Below are 19,692 nucleotides of genomic sequence, written 5' to 3'. Positions count from 1 at the left end.
ATTTGCCTTATGGAGATAAAGACTTTCATTTATGAAAGTCTCCGTACGTCATGAACTGAGTATTTTCCTTGTCACCATGGTAATGTTTTACTGCAGACCAAAGTTCAGCTATTTTATTTCTTTATTACCATTACTGTTAGTACAAAGTTTATGGTGTGGGCAATGTGCTCTCATTTTTTTCTGGAAGAGTGGCAAAGTCTTCATAGACTGGGCTTCTCATCAAAAGAACTGCAGAACTCCGTGTTGGTGGAGAAACCTTGTTATAGTTTAGGAAAACTCTCTTCTCTTTCTAACAAAATGCCATCCAGGAGAAAAACCTTGATGTTCGCCTCTGCTTTTTTCACCAGCCTATGCTCTTTTGCTATAGTTTGCACTGTGCTTGCAACTAAGAACTGGGTATCAAGTGACATTACCAATTCCAAAGGTAATTCCAGTATGAAGATGATAATTACATACGGACTTTTTCAAGGGGTTTGCTCAGATGTATCTCCTGGAATTGGTTCACCTCACACCAGTTTTCAAGGTAAATAACAAGTGAAGGCAATAATGCTGGTCATTGGCCAAAATCTCTCTCTCTCTCTCTCTCTCTCTCTCTCTCTCTCTCTCTCTCTCTCTCTCTCTCTCTCTCTCTCTCTCTCACTCTCACTCTCACTCTCACTCTCTCTCCTATTGTTGGGAGTAGCTAGTTTTGTTTACTATTGTAAACTTTCAGCCAAGCATTCATTGTTTATTCACTACTGTAAGGCATTTACATTTATTGTAAAGTCTTTCATGAGGAAATTGTTGTACAATAAATAACCTATAAGAAGTTTTTACAAGCAAACTTTAAAAACCTGATAACATTACTAGCCATATTAATAATAACAATAGCAATAATAATAATAACTTAATAAATGCCTTGTATATAATGTGCATTATTGTAAATGTTCAGGTAATTACAAAGGTGCATTTCACTAAGCCCTCCATGTAGTTAATTTGTAGAATTCAGTCAAATGCAATGTAGCAATAGCATTGCTTGGACTGTTTTTTAAAAAAATTCTTGGAATCATTGAATTATCAACGATTAATCAAGTAGTTCCATTTTCCCAGCAATCCAATAGGAGTAGCAGCAGGAGAAGCAGGCTAGGAATACATGGGACAAGAAAGCAATTGCGAGAAAGTAAAAGTAAAATCAGGAGAAGGAGAAGGAGAAAAATAAATGTGACATAAATAATTTAATTTTACTTTGATAATGATTTTTGAATGAATAAATGCACTACTTCAACAATTAGATCACCTAGATAACTTTATAAGGAAGTTCATGGAACATAAAGTTTTTAATCAGAGTGCCATACATTGTTTCATATTACTTGGAGTATTTTTCTGAAACCCAGTTGCTGTAAAAGTAAAAGCTGAACTTTTTATCAGGCTCATCTCCAGCTGGTTGATCACTTTGGGAACCTAATCTGTCTTTGATCAGCGGAATCCCCAGTGGAATGTAAAAAAAAAAAAATAGGCAATGATATCGAAGTCCTGCACATTTTGTAGATGCATGTGACAGTCATCTTAATTTATCTGGCTCTGGCTATCTTCTTATTTTCTTATATTTTAATAAGATGCTGAAAAATTTAAAATATATGAGAAAAACAGAAAACTTAGTTGCTGAATAGGCATCAGTGTGAAACAGCACCTGATCCTCACAGTCTTCAGTTCTATGCAGGAGTTCTAGGATATTTTCACAGAAAACTGTCTTTTATCAATCTGTATAGTGTTCCTACTTGTGATGCTACGATGGTACAATCCAGCCAAATGTTCTTTGATTTTAACTGTTACATTTACTGAGGCCTTTCTATATTATACTGGAATTTATTATGTTATTTACACTTATTATACTTAATACACGTTATTTACACGCTATTTACAAACTGAGCTTTCATATTTATAGATTTACTAATTAATATGCAAATGAACTTGTGATGGACCACAGAAAAGAATCACCTGTGTAAAATTTAAAATAAAATCAGAGAATCCAATAGTTTTTTTAAATAATAAAGGGGTAACTGTTAACTGATATGGTTTTAATATTATTCTATATTACTACTGCAAACACTGAAAAGGGTTATTTATTTATTTATTTATTTATTTATTTTTATATACCGCCCTTCTCCCGGAGGACTCAGGGCTGTGTACAGAGCAATAAAGTAAGAATACAATAAAAATAAAAAAATTTAAAACCCAAATCCCTCAGGCCAGGCCGGCTTGTTGGAATAGATAGGTTTTTAGATCACGCCGGAAGGAGCGAAGGTCGGGGGCCATCCGGATTTCAGCTGGTAAGCGGTTCCAAAGGATTGGCGCACCCACCGAGAATGCTCTCCCCCTGGGGGCCACCAGCCGACATTCTCTCACCGGTGGCACCCTGAGGAGGCCCTCTCTGTGGGAGCGCACAGGACGGAGGGATGTTGACGCTGGCAGCAGGTGCTCCCATAGGTAATCCGGACCCATGTCATGTAGGGCTTTGTATGTCATCACTAGCACCTTGAATTTCACCCGGAAGGCAACTGGAAGCCAGTGCAGCTCACGGAGCAGAGGTGTAATATGGGAGTATCGGGAGGCCCCCAAAAGCACTCGTGCAGCAGTGAAGCAGAATAACAAAGAAGTCCTCTCTCCACATCAGTATCAACAGTACAGCTAAAATAGTACTGTAGTGGATGTTATTCAGGCAAATTAGTTCAGTCCAGAGGCATGCAAATCTGACCTAACTAATGAATAAAATACTGTATCACTGGCTTAGTGTCTATGGAGATTCTTAGTCATCCAGGTCATGGTTGTTCCAAAGGTGCTTTTTCAGCAGGTAACTGGACCTTCTTGTCCAGTTGCCTCCTGAAAGAGCACCTTTGAGACATTGCTGGCCTAGCTAAATCCAAAACCACATCTACTCTCTCTTAGAGAGATTGCATCTCAGGCTCTTTTTCACATCCGCACTCTCATAATGTTTAGCACTAAGGCAATGTTCAACTGTATCTCCTGTTTAGCTCAAGGTCATGTACTGATAAAGACAGGATTTTGACTGACCTTGTATTAGTAAGTGACATCTTCCTTTGAGTTCAGCTACATGCTAAATATGCGGGATGAGAGAACAGAGCCTTGGGCATTCCATAAAGAAGGACTTTAAGATTCAATCTCTCTGTTCCTATTACCACCAAATGGAAACAACACCAGTCCAAATTGTTAGAAGCGATACAGATGGTATCACTGATCATTGATATCAATGAAAAGCAAGATCTGGTTGTATTAGGAGGGACACACTAATATCCAAGTCCCATCACAGGTCATTCTCAAAAGCAGTCAGTGTGGTGTCAGTATCAACCACATTATTAGACATGATAGCTAAGTAGTGCCTCCAAACTCAAAGCTAACAGTTGTGAAAAGAAAAGGCAATAGGAGAAAGGTCATTACAGTCATTACTGCTAACCCTCCCCACCATAATGGGCTCTGAGAATAACCTTAGGAAGAGGTGCCATAGTCTAGATAGTCTAGACAATAGCCTAGACAAGAGATATCTCTGCCCACAAAAGGAATGGGGCTAGAGAAAGCATCTTAGAAGGGACCAGGGCTTTTTTCCTCTTAGAACGCTCAGAATGGAGTTCCGGCACCTTTTTTGGATGGAACCTTGTAGGGTAGGCAAGGCGGGTTGTATGACATGTGTGAGTTCCAGCACCTTTTTCTTTTACAAAAAAAGCACTGGAAGGGACCCTTCCTAGTTCTCTGAAAAGTAAAGACAAGGGGAGTGGAGAGTGCTTTCAGACTTGCAAGATTCTATTATTGTAATTTGTAATAATGCTAGTTCTCATGGTTTTGGTTGCTTGTCTGGACTACCTCTAAGGGCTGTCAGCCTCTTACCCCACTTTTCAACACATAATATATGAATGCCATTATTAAAAGCTGTGTATTATGTTAAATTAAGCTGCTTCTCCTTATTGAACGTCACGTGAATGGCTATGCTGAGCCTAATAAATAAGAATAATTCTTATATCAGAACATATATTATTTTTCATATTTTATGAGAGTATAAAATACATTTTATTATGTACCATAAGACAATTTAATATATATCTTCTGCTGTTCTTGATGGAACCTAGCAAGATAACTAAGTGTGCAAAGCGCTGCAGTATGAATTATACAGAGGCTATTGTGCATAACATTTCTTGGGTAGCTTGAAATTTGTTGGCAAGAGTAATTTGCTTGAATATTAAAAGGTCAGTTAATTAGTAGCCTTACCACAATAAGGCATCTGATACTATCCTCCAGATTTCTCATGAGCCTTCCTTGACTAAACAATAAATTTGATCTCTTCTCTTACATTTTGCATTCTAAATGCGCAAACCACGATGCACAATTAAACTAGCAGACACTTATTAGGCTGCCATTTGTGATTTATGTTGTGTAATAAATGACTGTAGGCTTTCTTGGGCTTTCCAGAGAATCCTAGAATGAGATCCTGCATTTCATAAGCTATTTCTCACCTCCCAACATTAAAAATATTTCATTCTTAAATAAATTCCCAACCCGTTATGTTTGAAATGTTTAACCATACATCAAAGGAGACTAACAATTTTGTTCAGTTTAGGTTTGATTTAAAATATGTTGCCAACATTTAGCCATTTCTAAGCAAGCATAAGTATTTGAAATTCTTATAAAGAAATCAACCCCCTTTGCAGACATTTCTGTGCATACATACAGATGGCCTACTCTCAAGATGAACTTGTTATGATGTGAACAATAGACAATTTAAGAAAATGCATAAATATGTTGCTGTATTATGTTTGAATGCATATATTTTAGCGGAAATAGTTGTGCCTTTTGTTTTTATTTTAAAAATGCATACAAAGTATATTTTTCTCTCTTTGTTCTACTTTTTAAAACAGAGGATTTTGGCAAAGAATTATGGGATAAAATTTAATCACGTCCTTGAAATATTAAATCACTACATCAAATTATTAGTGCTATGCCAAAATGTTCTAGTTTCCTTTTGTTTGTCAGAAAACAAATGGCTTTGATTTTTTTTCCCAGAAAAGAAAAATATACTAGTGAAATTCTAATGGGAAGAAAATGCCTTGTTCTTAAGCTTACTTTGATATTATGAGACGGTTGAAACTAGGCGATATGCCTTTCATAATGCAATAATCTCTCACGCAGATTGCAGCTTCATTGCTGTTCTACTCTACAGATAAATTCTTGGGGAAATTATTATGAGGTTAACTACTCCCACAAGATTAAAAAAAAAATCAGGAAAAAGAGACAGCCAGACAGGTTGCGTATTAGAGGAGAGATGTACAGCAGCACCTTGTACCTATAAAGAAAGCTCACAAACATCAGAAAATAAAAGAATTAGAAAACAATTCTAATAAGATAAACAAGGAACAGTTTATCTTGAACATTGTTCAAGAAATTGGGAAGATTAAGAAATAAAATCAAAGACTTTTCTCAGGTTTTTTTTTTGACAAGAAGTAATAGAAGAGAGAAAGAGAGGAAGGATTCCTAAGAGTGCTGAGAATAATTCCTAATTTCTACAGGTCCTAACGCTATTCAGATCCAAGAATAACGAATGCATAGCAGGGACTAACCACATTCTCAAAGATCTCAATAGAGATTAATTAATTGTGTGAATTGTACATATATATATATATAATGTATATATATTATATATATATATGTTAAATGCTTGTTAACTATTTAGATTACCTTGCTAGGCCCCAAACATGGGACAAATCTTTATTTTCTGTTTCAGCCTAACCGAAGGCCATCGACAGGCAGTAGTCACAACAGTGACAGATCATATATGATATGATCATATTGAAACAGGAAATAAAGATTTGTCCCATGTTTGGGGCTTAGCAAGGTAATCTAAATAGTTTACAAGCATTTAACACATATCACCCTTGCTTCTCAGCTAACAAAGTGAGATAGAGCTTGTGGCCTAGAGGTAAAAACAACTGCCTAATATGCAATCAGCCCAGGTTCGAATCTCAGAAGGGTATGGCTGACTGATGAAAACAAATAAGTTTGAAATGCTTATCAGTCTCCCTTTAATTCTTTGTTAGAAATCTAAAAAATTTACACAGATATGATCTGTCACTGTTGTGACTACTGCCTGTCGATGGCCTTCGGTTAGGCTGAAACAGGAAATAAAGATTTGTCCCATGTTTGGGGCCTAGCAAGGTAATCTAAATAGTTTACAAGCATATATATATATATATATATATATAATGCTCAAAAAAATAAAGGGAACACTTAAACAACACAATGTACTGTATTTAATAGTAGGATGTCTTATTTTGTGTTCCCTTTATTTTATATACTATATATATATATATATATATATATATATATATATATATATATATATATATATATATATATATATATGTGTGTGTGTGTGTGTGTGTGTGTGTGTGTGTGTGTGTGTGTGTGTAGATCTAGAGTCTCGGGTTTCTTCCCGCGTTCCTTTCATCTTCAGAAAGATGAAAGGAACGCGGGAAGAAACCCGAGACTCTAGATCTACACATACAGACACCCGCGAGAATCTACGAAAACAAATATATATATTTGCTCCTGAAAGCAGCAGCAGGAGGAACACTCCGGCCTGATGATGACGGATGGGATTTCGTCGAAACGTCGCCACAACTTTCTGAAGATGAAAGGAACGCGGGAAGAAACCCGAGACTCTAGATCTACATATATATATATATATATATATATATACACATATACATATATATATATATATATATATATATATATATATATATATATATATATATATATATATATATACGGTATATATATATACGGTATATATATATACGGTATATATATATATATATATATATATATATATATATATATATATATATATATATATAATTTGTTTTCTGAGGTTTTCGCGGGTGTTCATATGTGGATCTTTGGTTATTCGGGTTTTTTCCCGCATAGAACTAAAGGTGTAGGGGCGACGTTTCGACGGAATCCCATCCGTCATCATCAGGCTGGTGGCTTCTGCTTCCTTCTTCTGGGAGAAGCATGTGGCTGTTTGTTCCTCTTTTTTAAACTGCCAGAGGGGGTGTGTTCTGTGGGTGGAGGTGTGCTCTGATTGGGTGGGGGAGTAAGTGTGTTCTGATTGGGTGGGAGTGTGTTTTGAATGGTGGGTGTGTTCTGATTGGGTGGGGGTGTGTTTTGAGTGGATGGGCTGGTCTCAGCTGCCAGCCTTAGACCTGAGCTGGTGAGTTGTGCTGCTTTTGTTTGGCTTCGTGTTTGTGGTGGTGTCATGTTTTTATAGTGGGTGTCAGTTTGCTTATTGTGTGGTTTGGAAGGGTTTAAAGTGGCTGATGTTGCAGCTGTAGTTAGGTTTCTGTTTTGTGGTTGTGCCTCGTTATCATTGTGGGTTCGGATTTGCTTTTTGAATGGTTGTGTGGTGGTGATGTCATGTGGTGTTATCATGAGTTTGGGTCTATCATTCTTGGTGGTTGGGACTCGTCTGTCAATCAAGGCGGGTTTCCAAATGGTTGGTAGGCGAGAGGTATCATCTCGTTTGTTTATGCTGTGGGGGTGTTTTTCTATCTCAATGGCTTCTCTGATTATTCTGTTGTTAAAATGTTCAATTTTGGCGATAGTTTTGGTTTTTTTAAAATCAATTTCATGTCCCGTGGCTTCAAAGTGTTGGACCAGGGATGAAGTTTGTTCTCCTTTTCTGAGTGAGTTTTTGTGCTCTTCAATGCGTGCACTTATTCTTCTGTTGGTCTGTCCGATGTATGTGGTGGGGCAGGTGGTGCATGGGATTTCGTATACTCCTTGGTTTTCTAAGCCAATTATGTCCTTGGGGTTTCTTAGGATGGTGGATATTTTTCTGTCTGTGTAGAATGCTTTTTTGATGTTGTGTTTTTGGAGGACCTTGCTGATTCTGTCTGTGGTCCCTTTTAAGTATGGGAGGAGGGCTTTGCCATTTTCTTGTTCTCTGTCTTGGGTTTTTGTGGGTGTCTCTCTTAGGATTAAGTTGGTAATCGTGTTTCTTTGGAATCCATTGGCTGTTAGTACATTAGTGAGAGTGTGTAGTTCGGTTTTTTGGTGTTGTTCATCAGCTAGGTGTTTTGTTCTGGAGATGAGTGTCTTGGCTACGGAGTTGATCTGTGCTGGGTGGTGGTGTGAGAGTGCATTCAGATAGCGGTTTGTGTGTGTTTTTTTATGGTAGATGGTGTGTCCTAAGGAGCCGTTGGATTTCTTGTAGACTAAGACATCAAGGAAGGGAAGTTGATTGTTAGCTTCTGTTTCCATGGTGAATTGTATTTTTGGGTGTAGGCTATTGAGGTGTGTGAGGAAGTCATCCAGTTTTTCTTTTATATATATATATATATATATATATATGTGTAAATTACTAACAAAGAATTAAAGGGAAACTGAAATGCATTTCTGACTTATTAGTCGTCATCAGCCAGCCATACCCTTCTGAGATTCGAACCATGGGCTGATTGCATATGAGGCAGTGTTATTTGCCTCTAAGCCACAAGGTCTCTCTCGCTCTGTTAGCTTTTTTTCTGCAAGGGAAGATATGTTTCAAATGTTAACTCTTTAGATTACCTTGCTAGGCCCCAAACATGGGGCAAATCTTTATTTCCTGTTTTCAGCCTATCTTGAAGGCTATCGAACAGGCAGTAGTCACACCGGACAATTCCTATATTTGTGTAAATTACTAACAAAGAATTAAAGGGAAACTGAAATGCATTTCTGACTTATTAGTCGTCATCAGCCAGCCATACCCTTCTGAGATTCGAACCATGGGCTGATTGCATATGAGGCAGTGTTATTTGCCTCTAAGCCACAAGGTCTCTCTCGCTCTGTTAGCTTTTTTTCTGCAAGGGAAGATATGTTTCAAATGTTAACTCTTTAGATTACCTTGCTAGGCCCCAAACATGGGGCAAATCTTTATTTCCTGTTTTCAGCCTATCTTGAAGGCTATCGAACAGGCAGTAGTCACACCGGACAATTCCTATATTTGTGTAAATTACTAACAAAGAATTAAAGGGAAACTGAAATGCATTTCTGACTTATTAGTCGTCATCAGCCAGCCATACCCTTCTGAGATTCGAACCATGGGCTGATTGCATATGAGGCAGTGTTATTTGCCTCTAAGCCACAAGGTCTCTCTCGCTCTGTTAGCTTTTTTTCTGCAAGGGAAGATATGTTTCAAATGTTAACTCTTTAGATTACCTTGCTAGGCCCCAAACATGGGGCAAATCTTTATTTCCTGTTTTCAGCCTATCTTGAAGGCTATCGAACAGGCAGTAGTCACACCGGACAATTCCTATATTTGTGTAAATTACTAACAAAGAATTAAAGGGAAACTGAAATGCATTTCTGACTTATTAGTCGTCATCAGCCAGCCATACCCTTCTGAGATTCGAACCATGGGCTGATTGCATATGAGGCAGTGTTATTTGCCTCTAAGCCACAAGGTCTCTCTCGCTCTGTTAGCTTTTTTTCTGCAAGGGAAGATATGTTTCAAATGTTAACTCTTTAGATTACCTTGCTAGGCCCCAAACATGGGGCAAATCTTTATTTCCTGTTTTCAGCCTATCTTGAAGGCTATCGAACAGGCAGTAGTCACACCGGACAATTCCTATATTTGTGTAAATTACTAACAAAGAATTAAAGGGAAACTGAAATGCATTTCTGACTTATTAGTCGTCATCAGCCAGCCATACCCTTCTGAGATTCGAACCATGGGCTGATTGCATATGAGGCAGTGTTATTTGCCTCTAAGCCACAAGGTCTCTCTCGCTCTGTTAGCTTTTTTTCTGCAAGGGAAGATATGTTTCAAATGTTAACTCTTTAGATTACCTTGCTAGGCCCCAAACATGGGGCAAATCTTTATTTCCTGTTTTCAGCCTATCTTGAAGGCTATCGAACAGGCAGTAGTCACACCGGACAATTCCTATATTTGTGTAAATTACTAACAAAGAATTAAAGGGAAACTGAAATGCATTTCTGACTTATTAGTCGTCATCAGCCAGCCATACCCTTCTGAGATTCGAACCATGGGCTGATTGCATATGAGGCAGTGTTATTTGCCTCTAAGCCACAAGGTCTCTCTCGCTCTGTTAGCTTTTTTTCTGCAAGGGAAGATATGTTTCAAATGTTAACTCTTTAGATTACCTTGCTAGGCCCCAAACATGGGGCAAATCTTTATTTCCTGTTTTCAGCCTATCTTGAAGGCTATCGAACAGGCAGTAGTCACACCGGACAATTCCTATATTTGTGTAAATTACTAACAAAGAATTAAAGGGAAACTGAAATGCATTTCTGACTTATTAGTCGTCATCAGCCAGCCATACCCTTCTGAGATTCGAACCATGGGCTGATTGCATATGAGGCAGTGTTATTTGCCTCTAAGCCACAAGGTCTCTCTCGCTCTGTTAGCTTTTTTTCTGCAAGGGAAGATATGTTTCAAATGTTAACTCTTTAGATTACCTTGCTAGGCCCCAAACATGGGGCAAATCTTTATTTCCTGTTTTCAGCCTATCTTGAAGGCTATCGAACAGGCAGTAGTCACACCGGACAATTCCTATATTTGTGTAAATTACTAACAAAGAATTAAAGGGAAACTGAAATGCATTTCTGACTTATTAGTCGTCATCAGCCAGCCATACCCTTCTGAGATTCGAACCATGGGCTGATTGCATATGAGGCAGTGTTATTTGCCTCTAAGCCACAAGGTCTCTCTCGCTCTGTTAGCTTTTTTTCTGCAAGGGAAGATATGTTTCAAATGTTAACTCTTTAGATTACCTTGCTAGGCCCCAAACATGGGGCAAATCTTTATTTCCTGTTTTCAGCCTATCTTGAAGGCTATCGAACAGGCAGTAGTCACACCGGACAATTCCTATATTTGTGTAAATTACTAACAAAGAATTAAAGGGAAACTGAAATGCATTTCTGACTTATTAGTCGTCATCAGCCAGCCATACCCTTCTGAGATTCGAACCATGGGCTGATTGCATATGAGGCAGTGTTATTTGCCTCTAAGCCACAAGGTCTCTCTCGCTCTGTTAGCTTTTTTTCTGCAAGGGAAGATATGTTTCAAATGTTAACTCTTTAGATTACCTTGCTAGGCCCCAAACATGGGGCAAATCTTTATTTCCTGTTTTCAGCCTATCTTGAAGGCTATCGAACAGGCAGTAGTCACACCGGACAATTCCTATATTTGTGTAAATTACTAACAAAGAATTAAAGGGAAACTGAAATGCATTTCTGACTTATTAGTCGTCATCAGCCAGCCATACCCTTCTGAGATTCGAACCATGGGCTGATTGCATATGAGGCAGTGTTATTTGCCTCTAAGCCACAAGGTCTCTCTCGCTCTGTTAGCTTTTTTTCTGCAAGGGAAGATATGTTTCAAATGTTAACTCTTTAGATTACCTTGCTAGGCCCCAAACATGGGGCAAATCTTTATTTCCTGTTTTCAGCCTATCTTGAAGGCTATCGAACAGGCAGTAGTCACACCGGACAATTCCTATATTTGTGTAAATTACTAACAAAGAATTAAAGGGAAACTGAAATGCATTTCTGACTTATTAGTCGTCATCAGCCAGCCATACCCTTCTGAGATTCGAACCATGGGCTGATTGCATATGAGGCAGTGTTATTTGCCTCTAAGCCACAAGGTCTCTCTCGCTCTGTTAGCTTTTTTTCTGCAAGGGAAGATATGTTTCAAATGTTAACTCTTTAGATTACCTTGCTAGGCCCCAAACATGGGGCAAATCTTTATTTCCTGTTTTCAGCCTATCTTGAAGGCTATCGAACAGGCAGTAGTCACACCGGACAATTCCTATATTTGTGTAAATTACTAACAAAGAATTAAAGGGAAACTGAAATGCATTTCTGACTTATTAGTCGTCATCAGCCAGCCATACCCTTCTGAGATTCGAACCATGGGCTGATTGCATATGAGGCAGTGTTATTTGCCTCTAAGCCACAAGGTCTCTCTCGCTCTGTTAGCTTTTTTTCTGCAAGGGAAGATATGTTTCAAATGTTAACTCTTTAGATTACCTTGCTAGGCCCCAAACATGGGGCAAATCTTTATTTCCTGTTTTCAGCCTATCTTGAAGGCTATCGAACAGGCAGTAGTCACACCGGACAATTCCTATATTTGTGTAAATTACTAACAAAGAATTAAAGGGAAACTGAAATGCATTTCTGACTTATTAGTCGTCATCAGCCAGCCATACCCTTCTGAGATTCGAACCATGGGCTGATTGCATATGAGGCAGTGTTATTTGCCTCTAAGCCACAAGGTCTCTCTCGCTCTGTTAGCTTTTTTTCTGCAAGGGAAGATATGTTTCAAATGTTAACTCTTTAGATTAATTCTCAGAAGGGTATGGCTGGCTGATGACGACTAATAAGTCAGAAATGCATTTCAGTTTCCCTTTAATTCTTTGTTAGTAATTTACACAAATATAGGAATTGTCCGGTGTGACTACTGCCTGTTCGATAGCCTTCAAGATAGGCTGAAAACAGGAAATAAAGATTTGCCCCATGTTTGGGGCCTAGCAAGGTAATCTAAAGAGTTAACATTTGAAACATATCTTCCCTTGCAGAAAAAAAGCTAACAGAGCGAGAGAGACCTTGTGGCTTAGAGGCAAATAACACTGCCTCATATGCAATCAGCCCATGGTTCGAATCTCAGAAGGGTATGGCTGGCTGATGACGACTAATAAGTCAGAAATGCATTTCAGTTTCCCTTTAATTCTTTGTTAGTAATTTACACAAATATAGGAATTGTCCGGTGTGACTACTGCCTGTTCGATAGCCTTCAAGATAGGCTGAAAACAGGAAATAAAGATTTGCCCCATGTTTGGGGCCTAGCAAGGTAATCTAAAGAGTTAACATTTGAAACATATCTTCCCTTGCAGAAAAAAAGCTAACAGAGCGAGAGAGACCTTGTGGCTTAGAGGCAAATAACACTGCCTCATATGCAATCAGCCCATGGTTCGAATCTCAGAAGGGTATGGCTGGCTGATGACGACTAATAAGTCAGAAATGCATTTCAGTTTCCCTTTAATTCTTTGTTAGTAATTTACACAAATATAGGAATTGTCCGGTGTGACTACTGCCTGTTCGATAGCCTTCAAGATAGGCTGAAAACAGGAAATAAAGATTTGCCCCATGTTTGGGGCCTAGCAAGGTAATCTAAAGAGTTAACATTTGAAACATATCTTCCCTTGCAGAAAAAAAGCTAACAGAGCGAGAGAGACCTTGTGGCTTAGAGGCAAATAACACTGCCTCATATGCAATCAGCCCATGGTTCGAATCTCAGAAGGGTATGGCTGGCTGATGACGACTAATAAGTCAGAAATGCATTTCAGTTTCCCTTTAATTCTTTGTTAGTAATTTACACAAATATAGGAATTGTCCGGTGTGACTACTGCCTGTTCGATAGCCTTCAAGATAGGCTGAAAACAGGAAATAAAGATTTGCCCCATGTTTGGGGCCTAGCAAGGTAATCTAAAGAGTTAACATTTGAAACATATCTTCCCTTGCAGAAAAAAAGCTAACAGAGCGAGAGAGACCTTGTGGCTTAGAGGCAAATAACACTGCCTCATATGCAATCAGCCCATGGTTCGAATCTCAGAAGGGTATGGCTGGCTGATGACGACTAATAAGTCAGAAATGCATTTCAGTTTCCCTTTAATTCTTTGTTAGTAATTTACACAAATATAGGAATTGTCCGGTGTGACTACTGCCTGTTCGATAGCCTTCAAGATAGGCTGAAAACAGGAAATAAAGATTTGCCCCATGTTTGGGGCCTAGCAAGGTAATCTAAAGAGTTAACATTTGAAACATATCTTCCCTTGCAGAAAAAAAGCTAACAGAGCGAGAGAGACCTTGTGGCTTAGAGGCAAATAACACTGCCTCATATGCAATCAGCCCATGGTTCGAATCTCAGAAGGGTATGGCTGGCTGATGACGACTAATAAGTCAGAAATGCATTTCAGTTTCCCTTTAATTCTTTGTTAGTAATTTACACAAATATAGGAATTGTCCGGTGTGACTACTGCCTGTTCGATAGCCTTCAAGATAGGCTGAAAACAGGAAATAAAGATTTGCCCCATGTTTGGGGCCTAGCAAGGTAATCTAAAGAGTTAACATTTGAAACATATCTTCCCTTGCAGAAAAAAAGCTAACAGAGCGAGAGAGACCTTGTGGCTTAGAGGCAAATAACACTGCCTCATATGCAATCAGCCCATGGTTCGAATCTCAGAAGGGTATGGCTGGCTGATGACGACTAATAAGTCAGAAATGCATTTCAGTTTCCCTTTAATTCTTTGTTAGTAATTTACACAAATATAGGAATTGTCCGGTGTGACTACTGCCTGTTCGATAGCCTTCAAGATAGGCTGAAAACAGGAAATAAAGATTTGCCCCATGTTTGGGGCCTAGCAAGGTAATCTAAAGAGTTAACATTTGAAACATATCTTCCCTTGCAGAAAAAAAGCTAACAGAGCGAGAGAGACCTTGTGGCTTAGAGGCAAATAACACTGCCTCATATGCAATCAGCCCATGGTTCGAATCTCAGAAGGGTATGGCTGGCTGATGACGACTAATAAGTCAGAAATGCATTTCAGTTTCCCTTTAATTCTTTGTTAGTAATTTACACAAATATAGGAATTGTCCGGTGTGACTACTGCCTGTTCGATAGCCTTCAAGATAGGCTGAAAACAGGAAATAAAGATTTGCCCCATGTTTGGGGCCTAGCAAGGTAATCTAAAGAGTTAACATTTGAAACATATCTTCCCTTGCAGAAAAAAAAAAGCTAACAGAGCGAGAGAGACCTTGTGGCTTAGAGGCAAATAACACTGCCTCATATGCAATCAGCCCATGGTTCGAATCTCAGAAGGGTATGGCTGGCTGATGACGACTAATAAGTCAGAAATGCATTTCAGTTTCCCTTTAATTCTTTGTTAGTAATTTACACAAATATAGGAATTGTCCGGTGTGACTACTGCCTGTTCGATAGCCTTCAAGATAGGCTGAAAACAGGAAATAAAGATTTGCCCCATGTTTGGGGCCTAGCAAGGTAATCTAAAGAGTTAACATTTGAAACATATCTTCCCTTGCAGAAAAAAAGCTAACAGAGCGAGAGAGACCTTGTGGCTTAGAGGCAAATAACACTGCCTCATATGCAATCAGCCCATGGTTCGAATCTCAGAAGGGTATGGCTGGCTGATGACGACTAATAAGTCAGAAATGCATTTCAGTTTCCCTTTAATTCTTTGTTAGTAATTTACACAAATATAGGAATTGTCCGGTGTGACTACTGCCTGTTCGATAGCCTTCAAGATAGGCTGAAAACAGGAAATAAAGATTTGCCCCATGTTTGGGGCCTAGCAAGGTAATCTAAAGAGTTAACATTTGAAACATATCTTCCCTTGCAGAAAAAAAGCTAACAGAGCGAGAGAGACCTTGTGGCTTAGAGGCAAATAACACTGCCTCATATGCAATCAGCCCATGGTTCGAATCTCAGAAGGGTATGGCTGGCTGATGACGACTAATAAGTCAGAAATGCATTTCAGTTTCCCTTTAATTCTTTGTTAGTAATTTACACAAATATAGGAATTGTCCGGTGTGACTACTGCCTGTTCGATAGCCTTCAAGATAGGCTGAAAACAGGAAATAAAGATTTGCCCCATGTTTGGGGCCTAGCAAGGTAATCTAAAGAGTTAACATTTGAAACATATCTTCCCTTGCAGAAAAAAAGCTAACAGAGCGAGAGAGACCTTGTGGCTTAGAGGCAAATAACACTGCCTCATATGCAATCAGCCCATGGTTCGAATCTCAGAAGGGTATGGCTGGCTGATGACGACTAATAAGTCAGAAATGCATTTCAGTTTCCCTTTAATTCTTTGTTAGTAATTTACACAAATATAGGAATTGTCCGGTGTGACTACTGCCTGTTCGATAGCCTTCAAGATAGGCTGAAAACAGGAAATAAAGATTTGCCCCATGTTTGGGGCCTAGCAAGGTAATCTAAAGAGTTAACATTTGAAACATATATATATATATATATATATATATATATATATATATATATATATATATATATATATATATATATATATATATATATATAAACAAACTAAATGAACACTGGGATGGAATAAGAAAAACTAAAACAGTTTTTATTGCTAAAAGATCAAGCTTTCATTGGCTAAGTGCCAACGTCGTCAGGATGGAACACTGGGGTGGGGAGATTGCGTTTATACTGTTGGTGTCTGCACTCTGCTCATGGAGCGCGTCACCGATCTGTTTGTTGAGGTCGGCCGTATTTCTTTGAGTTGTTGTGCATCCGTTTTTGAGGGATGTAGTTGTCTCTGGGTATCTGTTGTTAAAAGTGAATTGCTGATAGTTCCATGAGTTGTAGCCATAGCTCTAGTCATTGCTCGTGTTCTCATACCAGAGAACATTACACATATTTTCTTGATGTGATCAGAATCTTTATAAAAGATTCCATTTTATCTGGACAACTTCCAGTTGGTAACAAAAAATTCAACATGCACAGCCATATTTGAAAGGAGCCGTCATTATCACCAATTGCCTCTTTAATTCTATGTTTTTACATTTTAAATTATCTTTATAAAAATCAATTCATGCATGTGGACATCATAGAGAGAGTGATGTTCATCTATGGCAAAACAAAAAACAGAAGTCTGGTAGCTATTTTTCCAACCACTCACTGTAGGCATCTAATGAATTGAGCTGCAGTTGATGGAAACTAATGCCTTTTAATGTTTTGCTGGTGATACCAGGTTCTTGTGAAATGTGTCTATATTGATATTATTTATATCATCTCTGCATCTTGCGATACTAATTATGAATAATTATCTTTCAGTTGCAGGTGCTCTAGAAAATGATACCTTGAAGATTTTCATTAGTGTAATTATATTTCTGCTGGTTATTACAATGCTCAGTTCCTTCCTTAGTTCTGGATTTACCTGTTACAATACTATCAGCAACCCATACCAAACATTTTTGGGGCCTATTGGAGTTTATACCTGGAATTCTGTGTCTTGTAAGTAATGTACATTTGTACATATGTTTTTCAAATAATTTATAATCTAATACACTTACATTTAGACACCAAACAACTGTATATGACTTTTCATTGTTCTTTTGGTTTTTATTTCTGGATTTTAAATCCTACTGGGGACAAACAATAGCTAAATAACTAATATGCAAGGTTGCTGGAATGGAGGAGGAGGAGGAGGAGGAGGAGGAGGAGGAGGAGGAGGAGGAGGAAGGGCAAAGGGGAAGAAGAAGAGGTGAATTAAGTCTTTCTCTGTATTCCTAATCTAAAAATCCTTATTCTCTCTCAAATCTATTGGTAACTTTGTTATATATGTATTGTATGTATGTATGTATCTGTAAAACAAAAGGCCCACTGGGTCTTTCCAATACCCTGATCATGGAAATGACACAGAAGAAATGCCATTCACCCTGATCCTATAAAGATCTGAGCCCAAAGTTTCTTAAAAGTTAAACATGTTAGGCAATCTGATCATTAATCTTTCACATCGTACCTTATTTTGGCTCCTTGAACCAGTAAGAAAAGAATACGAGGTTTCCTTAGTTCTTGGGAGAGCAGCCTAAAGAGTAAAATTGCAATAGAGAAAAATATTGCTTAAAGAGGAAAAAAATAGAAATACACTTGCAGACAAAAACTGTTTTTTATGTAGCAGGGCTGGCTGAAAGGCTTTGCAGGAGTCTGGCCGGAGAGAGGGAAGTGGAGCTCGGACAGCTGCTGCTGGTTTGGGCACGGCGAGCATGGATCAGGCAGAAGGAAAGAAAAGGGGAAGGAGAAAGGGGCGGTGGGGTCGTTGTTGTCGGGGAGAGACCAGGTGAAGCCGAAGAGGAGTTTGGGGTTTTATGTGATTTTTTTCCTCTGAAATAGAGGGAAGGAGAGAGAGAGTGAGAAAGCGGAGTTTTATTGCTTTCTTTCGCAGGGGGATATCCTGAGCGAAGGGAAGACTGAGAGTGAGAAGAGGGAAAGCTTGCTGAGGTTTTAAAACCAGGTTTTAACTAGAAAGGAAGGGGGGGGGATTTGGCATAGAGAGACCTGGGACTACAAGTGCTGACAGAAGAGAAGGAGAGGCTGGTCGTTACTGTTTTGAAGACCAGCGGCCATCCAAACTTTGATGATTATCACCTGTGCAAGCTGTAGACATTGTGGGGAGCTGCCCTCGTGAGGCGAGCTGTTGCTGCGGAGCACTGGCTATCTTCGCTCGTGCTTTCTGTTGCTGCCTGGAGCCAGAGGGCCTCACCCCCCGTTTTTCCAAGCGGCTGCTACAAGCCATTGACTATTATTGTCATAACTGCCAAGGAGTTGATAAACATTGTCAGCACTGACTGCCATGGCTAGGGGTTGGTCATCTTTGTTCCTGTAAACCCCTTTGACAATGAGAACCTTCCACGCCTTCACTCCGCGTGAGTTCCTGCTAAAAAGGAATTCTATCAACACCTTGAAAACACGGCTGCTGAGAGTAACTGAAAGGGGAGACTTGGAGGGCCTGGGCTTTGGCAGCTTCTGAGGGGGTTATGCTACATTTATATACATCAAAAAGTAGTGAAATTTTATACTGTAAAATGAAATCATTCAGTCATTTCCCTGGAGCTACAATCCTTCAGTCTTCTATTAGACTTACATCAGGTTTCTTTTGATGTACTTTGCTATCCTTATGATCCTACTACTAAAATAACTCAGTTTCTGATACTGAATTTGTCCCAAGAGATTCCTGTTTTTAAAACAGGATTGAAAGGCAGAAAATTATATTATAAAATATATAAATGCTATGCGTAACCTATGCAAAATCCTATTACAACCCAGGCCTTTGAACATGAACTATAAAAACCATTATCCTAAAATCATCACAGTGTGATGGCTGGGGAATGGGTGGGTGATGAGACTTATCATCCAACACATGTGAGATATAGGATGCTGTTTTATAATACTTTGGTATGCAGAAATATAATTCCATGTGGGTGACCCTTGTTACATATCTCAATCTATTCTAGAAGCAATTGACTGACTCAGCATGCTTTATATTTAAGGAACTAAACATAACAGAGAAATACACAATATCAGCAATATTTTCTTTTTCCTTTTAGGCATCTGCTGTCTCTTAAACCTAATACTGTTTGCAGTGAATGTGGAAGTAAACAAACTGTCCTCGGAGCTGGCCATCAAACAATGCAAATTTTCCACGGACTTTGAACAAACCAACGCATATGGATATTCATACTGGATCATGCTTGCTATAATTGCCCTCAATGCTACAACTATTATCATTATTGTTTTCTATCAACGTGCAAAGTATTCTAAGAAGAAGGAACGAGAGAGACCTTTGGACAGTGCACCCAAGGATGGCATTTTATTTTAATGTGATTATTTCTTTACTTTAAGACAAACAGAGCAATCTTCCATTTCAAGATAAAGTGTGGAGTTACGGTCATGTGAGGTTCATTGACTTACATGGTATCATGAGATAGAAGGGAAATGAAGAATAAATACATATTAGGACTTGTATTTGAAGTGTCAACCCTTGAATTTTTCTATAGCTGTTATTATAATTGATAATTTTCTTTCATGAACCAGTTAAAACATCACAACAG

The 19,692-nt window shown here is 38.6% G+C and overlaps 1 protein-coding gene across 1 annotated transcript; it reads left to right on the top strand.

The window, feature by feature from the left end:
• Positions 1-297: 297 nt before the first annotated feature.
• Positions 298-19,460, top strand: CLRN3 (clarin 3; the record flags this gene model as incomplete). The annotated part of the gene is made up of 3 exons (XM_083364895.1): positions 298-523; positions 16,916-17,095; positions 19,189-19,460. 3 exons carry the CDS (start codon positions 298-300, stop codon positions 19,458-19,460), a joined length of 678 nt encoding a protein of 225 aa, XP_083221021.1.
• Positions 19,461-19,692: the final 232 nt, after the last annotated feature.

The sequence above is a fragment of the Vipera ursinii genome (assembly GCF_947247035.1).
Source record: "Vipera ursinii genome assembly, chromosome: 5".
NCBI classification, from domain to species: Eukaryota; Metazoa; Chordata; class Lepidosauria; order Squamata; family Viperidae; genus Vipera; species Vipera ursinii.
Note: the sequence above shows the minus strand (reverse complement) of the source record. Positions and strands in the feature narration are given on the sequence as shown.